Source organism: Pomacea canaliculata, linkage group LG11 (assembly GCF_003073045.1).
Source record: "Pomacea canaliculata isolate SZHN2017 linkage group LG11, ASM307304v1, whole genome shotgun sequence".
Lineage (NCBI taxonomy): Eukaryota > Metazoa > Mollusca > Gastropoda > Architaenioglossa > Ampullariidae > Pomacea > Pomacea canaliculata.
In genome coordinates this window covers 23,465,278-23,479,452 of record NC_037600.1, presented here as the reverse complement: position 1 = coordinate 23,479,452, position 14,175 = coordinate 23,465,278, and the positions used below count along the sequence as shown (strand labels likewise).

Sequence of the window (14,175 nt, the reverse complement as noted above, 5' to 3'; positions counted from 1 at the left end):
ATCTTATCGGTTTTTCCCAAAAACTCTATCTGACAGCTTTTGTTGTTGTTTTATGTTGCCTCCCTTTACTTATTGTAGGCGCTCATTCTTGCGCAGACGAATGCATCTTTGAGTTGTGTATGCATACATTGTATAACCGATTATAATAAACTATTTTGAAAGAGTCTTCACTGTGGTGTCACAATGTTAAATGTCATATTTGTCAAGAGCAGATACTATGTGGGTAGTTACTTTAACTAAAGTAGTTTCAGTTCTGTGAAAAGGTCTGTGTGCTGACCGACATGGGGGATGATGAGCTGGTGCTCTTGTAAGTAGACCCACAACTGTGTCAAAACTACTTTCTCTGTGATCTTTGAGAAAAATAAGAAGTAGGAAACTGGGCGATAATTGTTCAACAAGCTGACATCAAGCGTGGACTTCTTAAGAAGTGGCTTCACCAAGAACAAAGATGGGAAAACATCTGATGACAAGGTGACATTTACAGTGTGATGGAAGGAAGTTAAATATATAAGCACTCAAGAAGACTTGCTACGGGTTAGGGTTAGGGTTAGTTAATTTCCAGAAAAAAATAGTAAACGTTTTACTGTTTTGGCAAACAACATAAATGTTAACAGTTACGTTTTAAATTACACTTTTTCATATGTAAAATCTGATTAAAATAAAAAGGACTCAACTTAAAATCAGCAAAAAGAACAAAAAATTAGAACATTAAAAAATCCAAATGTAAGGAGAGGCCAGCAAAACAAAATACTCAAATTAAAACTAAATAACCTAAAACGTATCGATCAGTAAAGGAAACTTCCCCAACATGTCATGTTAAAGCAAACTAGAATGAATGGTCTTTGTAGAAAATCGAAAGTTACTTGATACATTTTAATTCACTGCACTCAGTTTTACATTATAACTGTAGCTGCTATGCTGACCAATAAATTGGTTTTTAGAAGTGACACCCGGGTAAAAGTCTTCACTGGAGACAGTCGGCGCCTTTGATATCATAATTACAATGCATTAAAAACAATCAGATTCTTTTCGTGTTTATTTTGCCCACACTTACAGCCACAAAATTCAGGTAAAGGTCGTCACCACCATGTTCTAACTGTAATAGACAAAAGTCTCCACCAGTTATTTGAGTATTACACAACGGTCATCATCAATTCTACAGTAAATTGATTCGAAAATTTAATATAAAGAAACTAGTAACTCATCAATACCTGGTAACAAATCACACACTCACATACTTAAGTTATGTTAACGAGATCTTAATACAAAGAAAACACGAATAAAATTACACGAACATCAATGTTCACCAAACAACCAAAAAATAATTATGATTGCAAATAGTTTTCTTGGTTCTGTCCAGGTCGCCATGGTTCTTGTTGTGTCCTCCTTTCATAAATGCAAAGTTTAATATAATATATAACATATTATGTTGTTTTGCAGCGTTTCTGGTGAGGCTGCTGTTTGTGTTGTTCTTGGGCTCAAGAAGAAAAGTGTTGAAGGACGAGAAGATATCCAACTATCCTGTGTCTTTTGATAATCTTTAATAGTCAAATATCTTTAACTGGAGTTGAAAAAATATTGTTTTAAATATGTCAAAAATATGTCTCTTTATGAGACATTCTTGCGTTGCTCTGACAGTTAGGCAGCCGGAGGTCACTCAGTACACCTGTCTTGTCGTCCTCTTTGCAGGCAGGCCTCAGGTGGTCACCCAATCCGCTTGCCGCAGCTACTCCGACATTGCCGACAGAACCTGAAGCGACCATAGCCTGCTGGCTGGGCGAGTTCTTCTCCTTTTGAGAATCATCATCAGGTATGTCGTCGAAACCAAACGAGTTTTTCTTAACGGCTTTCCGTGTGACGCGCGGCAGGTCCAGCAGTCTTTGTAGCGATGTCACGTCGTTCATGCCTTCATGTGCTTGGTAGGACTCGCGAAAGAAGTGCTTGTACAGATCACTTTGGCGATAAGAAAGTAGACCAGGATAGACATGTCTGAATAAATAAAGTGTGTCAACAAAACCTGTAATTTTTCCCTTCAGTTCCTCCAACATGTTACATGCTGTCACTTCAGACAACAGAATGGGGGCGCTAAACTTCCGGCAGTTGTGAGCAAACAATGTGACAGGTTTATCTCCCAGAAACTTTAGAAACTCAGACAGTGCCTCATCAATAGTCAAAGCATCCACTGGTTTTTTATTCTTACACAGTCGGCCTTCAATTTTGGAAAGTTTGTTGACTTCCTCCGCGCCTGACTCAATCGGACTACGAGGATAAACGTATGTAAAGAAACTTTTGCTTCGACTTGCCGCAGCGATCCGCAGAATGTGAGACTTCTTCCCTGTAACAGACGAATAATAAACATTTTACTTTCAACTTTACTTTTTGGAAACCACATTAAATCAGTAACAAAGACAACGGGTCATGCTTTCGTTTTCTTGCTTGCCTCTCTTGAAACATCGCTGAGAAATTATTTTCTTCTTGAAAACGTGCAAATAAATAACTATTAACCGAAAAAATAGCATATTTATCTAGCGATAATTAGTCTGAAGTTAGCATTTGTCTTGTGGAAGGTGCATAAATACACTAGCTATGATATAGATCATTTTTCGGCTGTTGCATTATTCATATTACCCGCTGATTCCACAATATACACAACACGTCACATCTTACCTAGTCCTGTAGTTTCCAGATGAAACACTACACGTATCTTCACCCGCACATTCCTCAATTTATTTGGTGCTTCTGCAAAATGATCATCATCAGCAGCAGCATCATCATCAGCAACAGCAGTAGCATCCATCATCATCTATCATCATCATCATCTATCATCATCATCATCTATCATCATCATCCATCCATCCTCCCTCCATCCATTCTCCATCCATCCTCCTCCCATCCTCCATCCATTCTTAAAACAATGACACATCGTAACAGCTGCAAAACCTTTTGTTCACGTGTTACTTCCCTCCCCCTTACATTCAGACATTCACACTTCCGTCTGACACTCTTTTCCTCTGTGAGATTACAGACCTGTGTGCGAGATGCAGAAGGCTTTGAAAAGCTGGCAGCTGCTGTCCTCTGAGACAGAGAGAAACAAAGTGACAGAAGAGTGAAATTGAAGCTGGAGTAGCCCTGCACCACACGATGCCCGCCACACAAACAAGGATTGTGACACAGTGACACTACATGCTGTCAGCCAGCTTAGCACTGAGGACATCTAATATTTATCTACACACCTTCATTTACAAGTCCACGTGCTTTAGACTTACCTGCTCTGTCGCCATCGGTTGAATCCGTTTCTGATTCTCTTTCCCTCAAAGCACTATCATTGCCGCGATCCTGAAATCAAAGTTAAAATTTTGTGTACATCAAAATGCGCACTCATAGAATTTAAAAATTAAAAAAAACGATCCTTTCCAAACGAATATAATAAATTTGTGTTGGTTCTGTGAGAGTGGGGAGGATGGGTTAAGAGCGCTTGAAAATAATTAGTTTGTTATGAAACAAAACAAAACTAACACCCAATCCTTGTTTCAACTCCTTAATTTTCAGGTTAATAAAAAGCACTTTATAGTTCCTCTTTTAATCTTCTAATTATTTTCTTACCACAACAATGATGTGCACTGAAAATTCATTCTGATAAGAAATGTTGTAGTAATGAGGTTTAAAATACAGTAATAATACAAGAATAATGTAAAACAGTAACCTCCTAAAATTCTCTGGAACTTATGTGTAACAAAATGACCTCTTACCTGTGATGAACGTGTCATTGGCGTGCTTTCATGTAAACTTGTTGGACCCACAGCTGGCCTGTGCTCCCTGTAATCAACTGGTGCAGGTAAGAAAACCGCCAGGTGAAAGATATTCATAACAAGCTCTTGTCTGTCCTTCCCCAATGGAATTGAGAGTGTTAATCGCATTTTCTCTGTCAAGAGTTATTTCAGTGTACACGAGTAGAGATGAACATATAAACATTTTCTTACCTTTCCATTAATCTTTCCCTTGTCTTCCATTTATAGATGATAAAGATGAGAAGCGACACAAGAATCAGTATCACAAAACTGCTGACAATGACCGCTAGAAACGACTCATCATTCCTGTGTTTATCTGAAACTAAAATTGAGGGCGATCTCAACCTTTGTTCTTGCCTTTTTCCTGTTCAAACAGTAGTTAAACAAACGTTTGTCTCAGGGAAATATCCTGTCTTGGAAAAGACCAATCAGAACACGACACTTAACTGAACTCTTACTAAAATTAAACTGTGCAATACGTCATTAAAAATACACATTGTAAACTGTAAACAAAGAAAATTGTGTTATTTATTCGCTGATCTATCCCGAGATACACCTTGTGTGATGATAAATTCACACGGCGCAAAGTTCTCTTCATCAGAGCCCATCACGTGACAAGCGTAGGTTCCGTTGTGATCACGTGACGCTCGCGGTACACCGATGACGAGGTGATCCGTGACGGTGTTGTTGAACTGGTAACCTGGGGCTGGAGTGCAGTCCAGTTGATCGTTCAACCAGATGCAGTTTAGGATGTCGACATCTAAAAAGGTCATAAGTCAAAGTTAACAAATTACAAACCCAACTTTTTCTAATGTATCCTGACACGTGGCCATTGGTGTTGAAAAGAAAACGAACATTTACACAAGTTTGGGTCTCGCACACAATGTAAACAATTCCGCACTGACTGAAATGCAGGCACACACACACACATACACACACAAACACGCACAGAGCCTACCTATTTTCCTGTTAATTTAAATTACAGATATTAATTTCACAAATGTGTTTCGTTGTTGATTAGGGATATTTACAACTAAAAGGATAAAGGATGTAACAATAAGTAACACTAATTACAATACAAAATGACTTTATGGTAAATAAACATTAAGGACAAGAATAAAAAAATTTTATTAGTGATACTGTTATTGTGAGTGTGATTGGGTAATTGAAATGTTACTGTGATCATATTTACTACCATCAAGATGAACGACTGTGAAGTTTCTTCTCGTCACATTCATGTCAACACCATATCTGCAGGTCAGTGTTGTGGACTCCATCTCTTGGACACTGGGAATGGAGCAAGACGAGTTTACTGCTGCATCTGGGAGAGAAAATGTAAGTTTTGTGCACACTGAGTAATGTTAGAAACAATGCAACAAAGAGTTAATGATAAAAATATTATTTTTTGCTGCAGGGATTACAAGAATTTTGGAAACTGAATCTTTAGGATGGAAGTATACAGGTTGTGTACAATATTTATTATCAGTACTGATTGGTATATTTACCATTTTCTAACGGGAATAAGCAAAGTTGACTACTAACAGAAGGCTGGTCTGTCATGTGACAGCTGTATTTCCCTCTTTGCCGCTGTGAGGCGCTGGGTAGTGTGAGAGTCACGTGATCTGTCACACTGCCATCAAGCTCGTAGCCATTGGCCATGGTGCAGTTAAAACTCTCGTCCTTCCATCTACAAGACATCACCGACTCTTCAGACGACACATGCGAGCGATGATAAGTGAACCGTGAAAGAAGCAAGAAATATAATTGTATTAATCAGAAAAAGTGTCTCGCTGAGTAGTATTTTTAATATTTTTTTACAATGTATAGTAAACAAATACTTTGTTGACTAATTACATTTAGAGAGAGATGCAGAAAGAAACCAATCGCAATACCTTTATGTCCACGGCTTGTATGGTGATAGACACTCAGTCCCGCTCTCGTCTCGTTGAGATTCTCGGGGAAGTAGCAAGTCAGTGACGTGTGTGACGTTTGGTCTACTGAGCGAACGTCACATTTCGTTTTCCCCACTGAAGGAATAAAAGTAACCTGAAGAGCATTTGATCTCCACCCCACAATGTTCACATTCTGTAAAAACCATTCCAGAAACACACACACACAGTCATCTCGTGAAACTGTTCCAGGCGGTGAGCGGTGTTTTCTCAAGTTTCCTAAGAAGTCAAGTAGTTGTAAATGTATTCATGATTAAAACTTTCGATTCCTCTCTGTGTACCACAATTAGTGTAAAAGTTATTATCTAAACTACTTTCTGTCTTTGTATCCACCCATCTAGCAGGTGTTGATGGAATTGATTAATGAGATGAACAAGCTCCTCACCTAAACCAACTTTCAGCTCACAGGGTTTTATATTGTCAGGATCCATGCTGGAAAGCTTACAAGCGTATTTTCCCATGTGTTCTGTAGAAACTCGAGGGATTTCCAAAGTGAGGCTGTGAGATATCGTTCCGTTGAAACTGTATCCAGGCAACATGATGCGACACTCCCTTTTGCCTGACAGCCAATAGCAGTCCAATATGTCCTTCTCGTCTTCATTGGACATTCAGAAAAAAAATTAAAGATTTAAACTTACAAGTCGTATCTGACATTCCAACGGAGGTAAACATTTAGACAGGTAGAAACCTCACAGTGAGGTGAGGATACACAGACCAGTCGGAAGAAGAGGAACAAGAGACATACAGACGACATTCATCCGCTGCTCTACTCGCCTCGATATGTCTTCCCCTTGTTGATGGAGACACTGATGATCCTCCTTGTCTGACTGACATCCTCAGGAAAGTGACAGATGACTGAAGTACTCACCAAGGGTTCCACTGAAGGAGCTTCACAGGTTACATCTGTCATGTCACGAAGAAGGAGACATGTACTACAATGATTATTAGTCTTGTTTAGTAGTAGTAGTAGTAGTAGTAGTAGTAGTAGTAGTAGTAGTAGTAGTAGCAGAATTGACATTATTGTTAGGATCCATATGCACATATGCACATGAAATATTGTAGTCAGTACCTTTGTCTGAGACCGATGCAGTGTACACAAGTAGGAGGCTGAAGATAAGCACAACTACTGCTACACATGTCTGTTGTCGCCTGTAGCAACTGCTGTGCATACTTCTGGTAAATCCTGTAATTAAACTGTTTGTATGAGACAGTTTCAAACAAAGTCCATAGGTTCACATTTACCTTTTAAACTGATATCTTTAGAAACGATTTATAACATGAATAACTTTGAACCTATTCATTTGTTTCAGGATCCACATCAGGTGAGCGTGTTACAAAACTGTCGGGTCAACACATTCATACAGTGAAAAATAAATGTGAGATGCACCAAACTACTCGCTGAATATATTTTATTCCAGGTTGTACTTGAGGCTAGAAGTAAGCTTAAGTTTCTATCTTTTGTATCTCTGTCAATACGAAAGCTCGCGTATCATACTGTTGTTGTTGTTGTTGTTGTTGTTGTTGTTGTTGTTGTTGTTGTTGTTGTTGTTGTTTGCATTGTGCATACTTCACTTAAGCGCTGTCCTGGCTCAGATTCTGGTAAGCAGAGAAAATATTGCCACATTGTGTAAGTTTGATCACACTACTATATGTTTTAATTCTATTTCCAATTTGGTGATTTGCACCCACTGTAAATCTCTTCCACTACCTCACGTGAATACCAGGAATAAACATTATTCACGCGCTTTCCAATAGCAATTACAGGTGTACAGCTTACTGATTTCTGGACTGAGTCGCACCTTTTCTTGCGAAAATCTTTGTAAGGGAAACGCACCTACACCAAATACAATGTAGTAAAATGTAACACTCAATGGAGGAGTACTTGATGTCACCTTTGTGCCAAAAATACACAAACAACACACACACACACACACACACACACACACACACACACACACACACACACACACACACACACACACACACACACACACACAGGGAGAGAAAGAAACACATAGAAACAGAAAGACATACACACATTCACAACGCGCAGAATAAAGAATGGTTCAAACAAAATGACAATGGCGCACTGGGTCTCGTATTGACGAGTGTGTAGAAAATCAGTGTTTATAGCTGTGCGCCAGCTGCACGTCTCTGTGTTGTTCATGTTTAATTCGCTCAGAACATCTAGACTGAGTCGATACGAGAGCCCAGCACACACACATCAAGTGCCAGCCTCCGCCCTTAATCCCCTCAACTACCGAGGCTCAGCCTCACTCAAGCAGCCATACGCCAGGCTGGAATCAACTGTGAACAAACGTAGGAATATTATGGAGGTCCACACAATGCTAAATTAAACAAAAGAGAAACGAATGTTCAGTCACCTGCAGGATGAAGCTCGGCCGGGTCCTTGACAGTCGGGGAGGGGAGGTGACTCTCCCGGTGTTATTGTCGCTCTATGTTCAATCGATGTTATGACACAGACGGTGAACAGGTTGTTTGCAGACACATTGATAATGTGTTCACATTGCACGTGTCTAGTCAGTCTGAAACAATCCTGCTGATGACATGAGGTATCTGTAGCTAATGTCATAATTAATTAAAACATTTAATTATTGACGCCATCTACACCAACTACGTGACGAGCCAGAAACCGTAACGAGAACTATTTTTGTGGCTGACGTCACGATGAGATCAATACTCACAACCTCAGGAAAAGTAGTGCAGCACCCGCCTGCCTGCAACACTAGCAGACTCTGTACTTGCTGGGGTAGAGTGGAGGAGAGAGACAGAAGCCACACCTTCAACATTCACTCATTGTTATGTAAGTCAGGACTGAGTCAGTAGGTTGTGCTTCCTGCCTTCCATTGTTTTCTCTTTCTCTCTTTCTCTCCACACACTGAGCTCTGTGTGCATTTGTTCGCTCTTGTACAGAGAGGTTTGACAGACTGTTGACTTCAAAACATTCAGAGAACATACCTAGCTTTTATTTCTTTTTACTGGAACATGTTGTGAGCTCTGTGGATATCAAACACGTGCTAAACTCGCCGGTAACATTGGGATATTCTGCCATTTTCATGGCATTATTACTGAAGTATTTAAACTAAACCAACCTCGTTTACCTGCTGATAATAATCGGCTTGACTTTATTCGTGTTTCTTTACCTTCATTGCTTAGATGATTATCTCCGTCTAAATATTTCGCTTACCTTTCGAGCATGCGCACTCTACATGTAAGAAGCAGTGATACAAACTTGGAAGTCCATCTGCAACACTAGAGCTTCACATTCACAAGTTCACGAGAAAGTAGATTAAACAACAAGTTTTTACTGCTTACTTCCAACAAGTTGTGAATGACAAGCTGAAATCAACAAAAAGCAAACGAGAAAACTTACCGAAATAAAAGTGAGATGGTCGCAGGAGAGATGTGCCGCCATCTTCTTCCCTGTGTATGTCTGTTGTTTCCTTGTTGTTTTCAAGCCAACGTCAGAAGAATTGGAAGGAAGTATCGATGATGTGTTCGATAAGCAATAAAGCATGAACTATTTGATAACACCGCAACCACGATTGTCTCCCTGTCAACAGGAGGCATACTTGCTACGGGAGGGTAAGACACTACCCCGGGAAAATAAAGACTCGGAGTCTGATCTGTGAAGTACTTGCTTCAGTTGTTTGTGTTGGTGTCCGGTCACTTAATCCCCAGACACTTCATCCCAGACACTTCATCCCCGACACTTCATCCCCGACACTTCATCCCCGAGACATTTAATCCCCGAGACTTTTAATCCCCGACACTTGTGTGACAGGTGACTAACCCGCACTACCCGTCAACATGGCGGACAGGAGTGTGAGCCCCCGACACTTCCTCCCCGACACCTCCTCCCTGACACTTCCTCTCCGACACCTCCTCCCCGACACTTCATTCCCAGACACTTAATCCTTTATAAAGCATTATGTAATGCTTCTGTCAAAGCATTGAATTAGAATACGTCATCCCCACACTTGCCTATGTACGTGAGGAAGACATCGTCGATTCCTTCGAATTGCTTGCAGAGTCAATGCCACAACATGATCGCATGCCGGAACTTCTATCCTACTTCGAGCATACGTACATACGGGGCCGCAGACTGCGCGGTAGAGGGGATAACTACGCTTCAGCTTTATTCCCTCCAGACACTTGGAACAAATACCTGGACGTCATCGGCGGTGTTGCACGAACAAACAACTTTGTGGAGGGTTGGCATCACGCCCTTCAGTCTCTCTTCTCCTGTCATCACCCAACGATGTGGACATTCCTGGATGGTCTACGTAAGGATTGTCAGCTACACAAGGCGTCTGTTCTACAATCATGCGCCAGCACAGAGAAACGTCCAAAGAAGAAATTCGCTGAGTTAGCCAGGAGAATTAGCAACATTGTAGAGAGATATGAGTCAATGGATCGTCTTCTGTACCTCCGATCATTAGCTTACCTTTCATATTGATTAACAGCAATTACCTCCCGAACACTCAAGAACAATTTTCATATCATATTGTTGAAGAACATTACATTTACTTGCTTATATGAATTTTAACTAATGTTGTAGATGTTTAAATGACGTTGAAGTTAATAGCATGATTTGAATTTGAATTATTTGAATTTCAATTAATAAATTTCAATAAAATTTTTCGCTGACTTCATAATTTTTATAGTTAAGAATTTAGTTTAGGGATGAAGTGTCTGGGGATGAAGTGCTTAGGGATTAAATGTCTCGGGGATGAAGTGTCGGGGATGAAGTGTCGGGGATGAAGTGTCTGGGGATTAAGTGACTGGGAACCGTTTAATCGATCTTATAAAATAACTAGTACTCACTGTGTCAATTAAACTGGTATGTTGTGATGAATGGTAATAGTATTATAGATACATGACTGTATTTTCTAAATGTTCATTTCAGTCTCTATGTACGTTTCTGGTCTTTTCCTTGAACTGGAAAATCCAACAACTGACAGTTACCTACTGGATGCACCGCGATCGAGAAAGTGGAATGCTATCACAGTCTATGTATTAGACATCGACGCTGGCACTAGTTAACTAAAGAATTTTCATATTTTATCAGACTACAAAGTGTTAACAGACAAATTTGGTAGCGCAACTGTAGATGGGCCATTAGAAATATGGCAAAACAGAAACAAGTATAATTATGAAACCCGCATAATGTCTGTCTGTCTGTCTCTTACACAATCCATCTCCTCACTCTGATCTTAAACAAACCTTCAAACTAAATCCTAAGTCCTGTAACTTAACAGGGCTGGCCTAATTTTAACCCAAACCAAGAAAGAAAGCATAATCTAGCTCTAGTAATAGCCTCATCAAATGTAGTGTATTAAAGGTACACAACTCCACTCATCACTCCCCAATGTTTGCTCAGCTTTGCTTCCCTTTGTTCAATGACGTCTTGCACGTTACTTTTCACCAAGCTTTTGTTAAACCTGGTGAGAGGGATGACTTCGGATTGGGGTTTTTTTCGAAAAATATATCTGAATTATCCAAACCAAACGTTTGGATAGTTTGTGATGTTACGAATCTGTGTCACGATCTTGTACTGTCACACTATGTTGCTTTTCTATCGTTCGCTTTTCCCAGATATAAACATCTTCCACCTCGCATCACCGCCACACAGTTCAAGGTCTAAGGTCATCGATTAAATTATGGTGAATGAAGATTTTCATGGGAATACATTCGGATTAAATTTTTACAAAAAAGGAAACCTGTTACACTACCTGTAGGTAGTCTTACGCGTGTAGTGTGTCACGTGGTAGGTGTCGGTAGTTTCCAAGACCTGCACTACACAGCAGACATGTAGGTGTGTTGCCCACTGTATTGATCACACAGCAGGCTTCGACGCCATTTTTAGACAGGGAGAAGACATGAGGAATGGAATAGTTTGCGGTCACAGCGATGATTTTCTCACGTGACACTGTCTTGCTGTTGTGACATTAACGACACTGACAAATGTCTGTGACAGAAGGCGCGGCGTCTGTGCGTGTCGTCTACGTGGCAGTCGCTGTGTCAGGATGTACTTGCTGCCCTGACAACCATTCCAGACCTGACTGCTGCCCGGGTGCAAATACGCATCCGCAGAATAATCAATTGCGCATAAGTCCCGGGCTGCCACAATTCAAACCATCGGGTTTTATTTATTTATTACTGTTTTCTTGAAAGCAGATGGCAAGGTATAACTTTTCTATACATGATTGTGCTTTGTAGTTAGCGATCGGTTCTGCTGACCTGACAGGTGAGTCGTTAATTGCCAGCTTGTGTCTGTGTTGTGTCAGTCTGACGAGGCTCTCCAGGCAGGAAGTTAATGTCGCTATAAGATGCAAGGAAACTGAGAGACGTGTCTGTTCCCAGTATACACTGAACCCCTTGTATTCTGGAATTTATTTTTCTTTCATTCCTCCCCCCCCACCCACGCCTCAAAAAAGCTAGTACCAAACTGGGTTAATGCCAGAGCCGCATACACTGCTATGAACTTAAAGATTGGTGAACTGATGTAAGAAAATTGAAATCATTGTGAAACAATGTTTCTACCTTGGTTAAGATATTAGTACTATAATCTTCAATGATGTTTGAAGAAGTATTTAACACTTAAGTTTGCATTTTTAAAAATGTATGCTTTTGTGCAAACATAATTTCAGTGCATTAGTTCTGAGGACGGAGCAGTGCAGCTCTCCCAGACCACAGTGTAGCGGGAGGCTGACCTAGACTACTGTAGCCATGGCAACGCCTTGACCCTGCACTCAGCACCGCGCGCCTGTATCTCGGTGCTGGCACAACATCCATTGACCTTCTTGCTAGGGCCGTTTGCCAGCGATGCACTCTGCTGGCTGTGTTGCACACGTCGCACACTTATCTCTGTCAGTCTAGTAAATAATTGTGTTTACGCTTCAATGGATGCTCTGCTAGACCTTAATGGTAGCCGTGCTGTGACAGATGCGGAGCTGAAAGATTTCGACAATGCCAGAATGTCATATGCAGTAACAGAGCTTGCATGTGGTTGCTGCATGTTTCAAGATACTCATTGCTGCAAAAAAATCGTCTGGTTCACAATGTGTGTGTGTTACAAGAAAGAATACCACTGTAAACTAAATGAACCTTTACTTGAGTGGTGCACTGGCAGTGGAATCTGAGCAGATCATCGCAAGCAATGCTAACACACACATATGTGATCGATTTCTTTTTCTCATGTGACATAAAACTATTGAATAAAATCGAAAACATTTGATAATATCATAACCTCTTCAGGGACGTAAGCCTCTAGTATTACATTATGTACACACACAGAATGCTGCTCACATACACACATGCATAATGGGAGGCAAAAGAAGACAGACGCAGAAGAGAACCCACTTTATGAGTCACAGCATCTGATGAACAATGGGCTAGGTACTGTGTATGCCATCGCTGTCATCAGCAACACTTGCAGTCCTTACTTACAGTGTTGCCCCTAAATGACCCCAGGATTATCACGCTCTTGGATTATATTTTTGTTCAGGATGCATGTGACATAAGCCCTATAAGCCTCAATCGTCAGCCAGACGAACGGATTTTGTTAGTTGAAACACGTGAGAAACGTTTTGAATCATAAAGTAAATAATTAAGATTAATAATTAAAATAAATGAGAATATACATTAAAATTTCTTGTAAAAACCAAGTTGGTGCTTTTGGTCGTGAGATATGTGCCTATATATACATAAATGGAGTCGAAAGACTCACAGGGTACTATATATGAGTTGTAACGGTGTTTAAAACAAAATAGCGGTATTACATTAAATGTCGATTTTTGTACACGAAAAAATAAGACGTGTCCTAAAAAAGCCCTAATATTTATTTTGGAGCTGAAGAAGAATCGACTGTCGATCAAGTGCTCCATCCACGCTCATGGTCCGAGAAATATCCTGCGAATTTCTTGTTTCCCTATTTCCGACGTTCACACACAATCAAATAACAAGAGATTCCACTCGACGACCAGCCACCCCGCATCATTCATCCAATCAGCGACTATAGCTAGCACAAACAAGAGGACGAACACCCCTCCCCTTAACCATCAACTCCTCCTACATGTCTCGGGGTGGACAGTGGATTTCGTACTAGTCGATCTCTTACTCGAGGTCAAGTAGTTTGTTTTTTAACTGTATGAGGTTTCCATGTACCCTATGTCACAGATACAAAGAAAAACAGAGAGAGAGAGAAATAAATGGAAGAGAGCGAGAGACAGAGAGCCGAAATTCCAATCCGCCAAACTCTTTGTTTTACAAGCCTGCTACAACTGTCAAAAAAGAAATATAACAAAGTAATCAGCAGGAGAAACAAAAAACAAAAAAAAGAAAAACAACGCATCTTATTTCAAGAGTTGTCTGCCCTTCCTTCTGTCTCTTCGTCTTTTTCTGAACTGGTGTCT

At 40.4% G+C, this 14,175-nt stretch overlaps 2 protein-coding genes across 4 annotated transcripts in view; both read right to left on the bottom strand.

Moving 5' to 3' along the window:
• LOC112574793 overlaps window positions 1-14,175 on the bottom strand; it is a 453,350-nt gene that overhangs the window by 341,394 nt on the left and 97,781 nt on the right. The window lies entirely within an intron of this gene.
• On the bottom strand, window positions 1,006-10,252 carry LOC112574800. Of its 2 annotated transcripts, none has more exons than XM_025256103.1 (14): window positions 8,122-10,252; window positions 6,807-6,920; window positions 6,512-6,640; window positions 6,123-6,332; window positions 5,681-5,815; window positions 5,294-5,494; window positions 4,981-5,109; window positions 4,345-4,548; window positions 3,981-4,110; window positions 3,750-3,816; window positions 3,267-3,336; window positions 3,028-3,075; window positions 2,668-2,739; window positions 1,006-2,335 (listed from the first exon to the last, which is right to left on the bottom strand). In XM_025256103.1, the coding sequence occupies exons 2-14, from the start codon at window positions 6,904-6,906 to the stop codon at window positions 1,593-1,595; spliced, it is 2,238 nt and encodes a 745-aa protein (XP_025111888.1). In that variant the 5' UTR covers window positions 6,907-6,920; window positions 8,122-10,252; the 3' UTR covers window positions 1,006-1,592. The 2 variants fall into 2 exon arrangements, with proteins under 2 accessions (XP_025111888.1, XP_025111890.1); XM_025256105.1 differs by having other exon boundaries at window positions 4,984-5,109.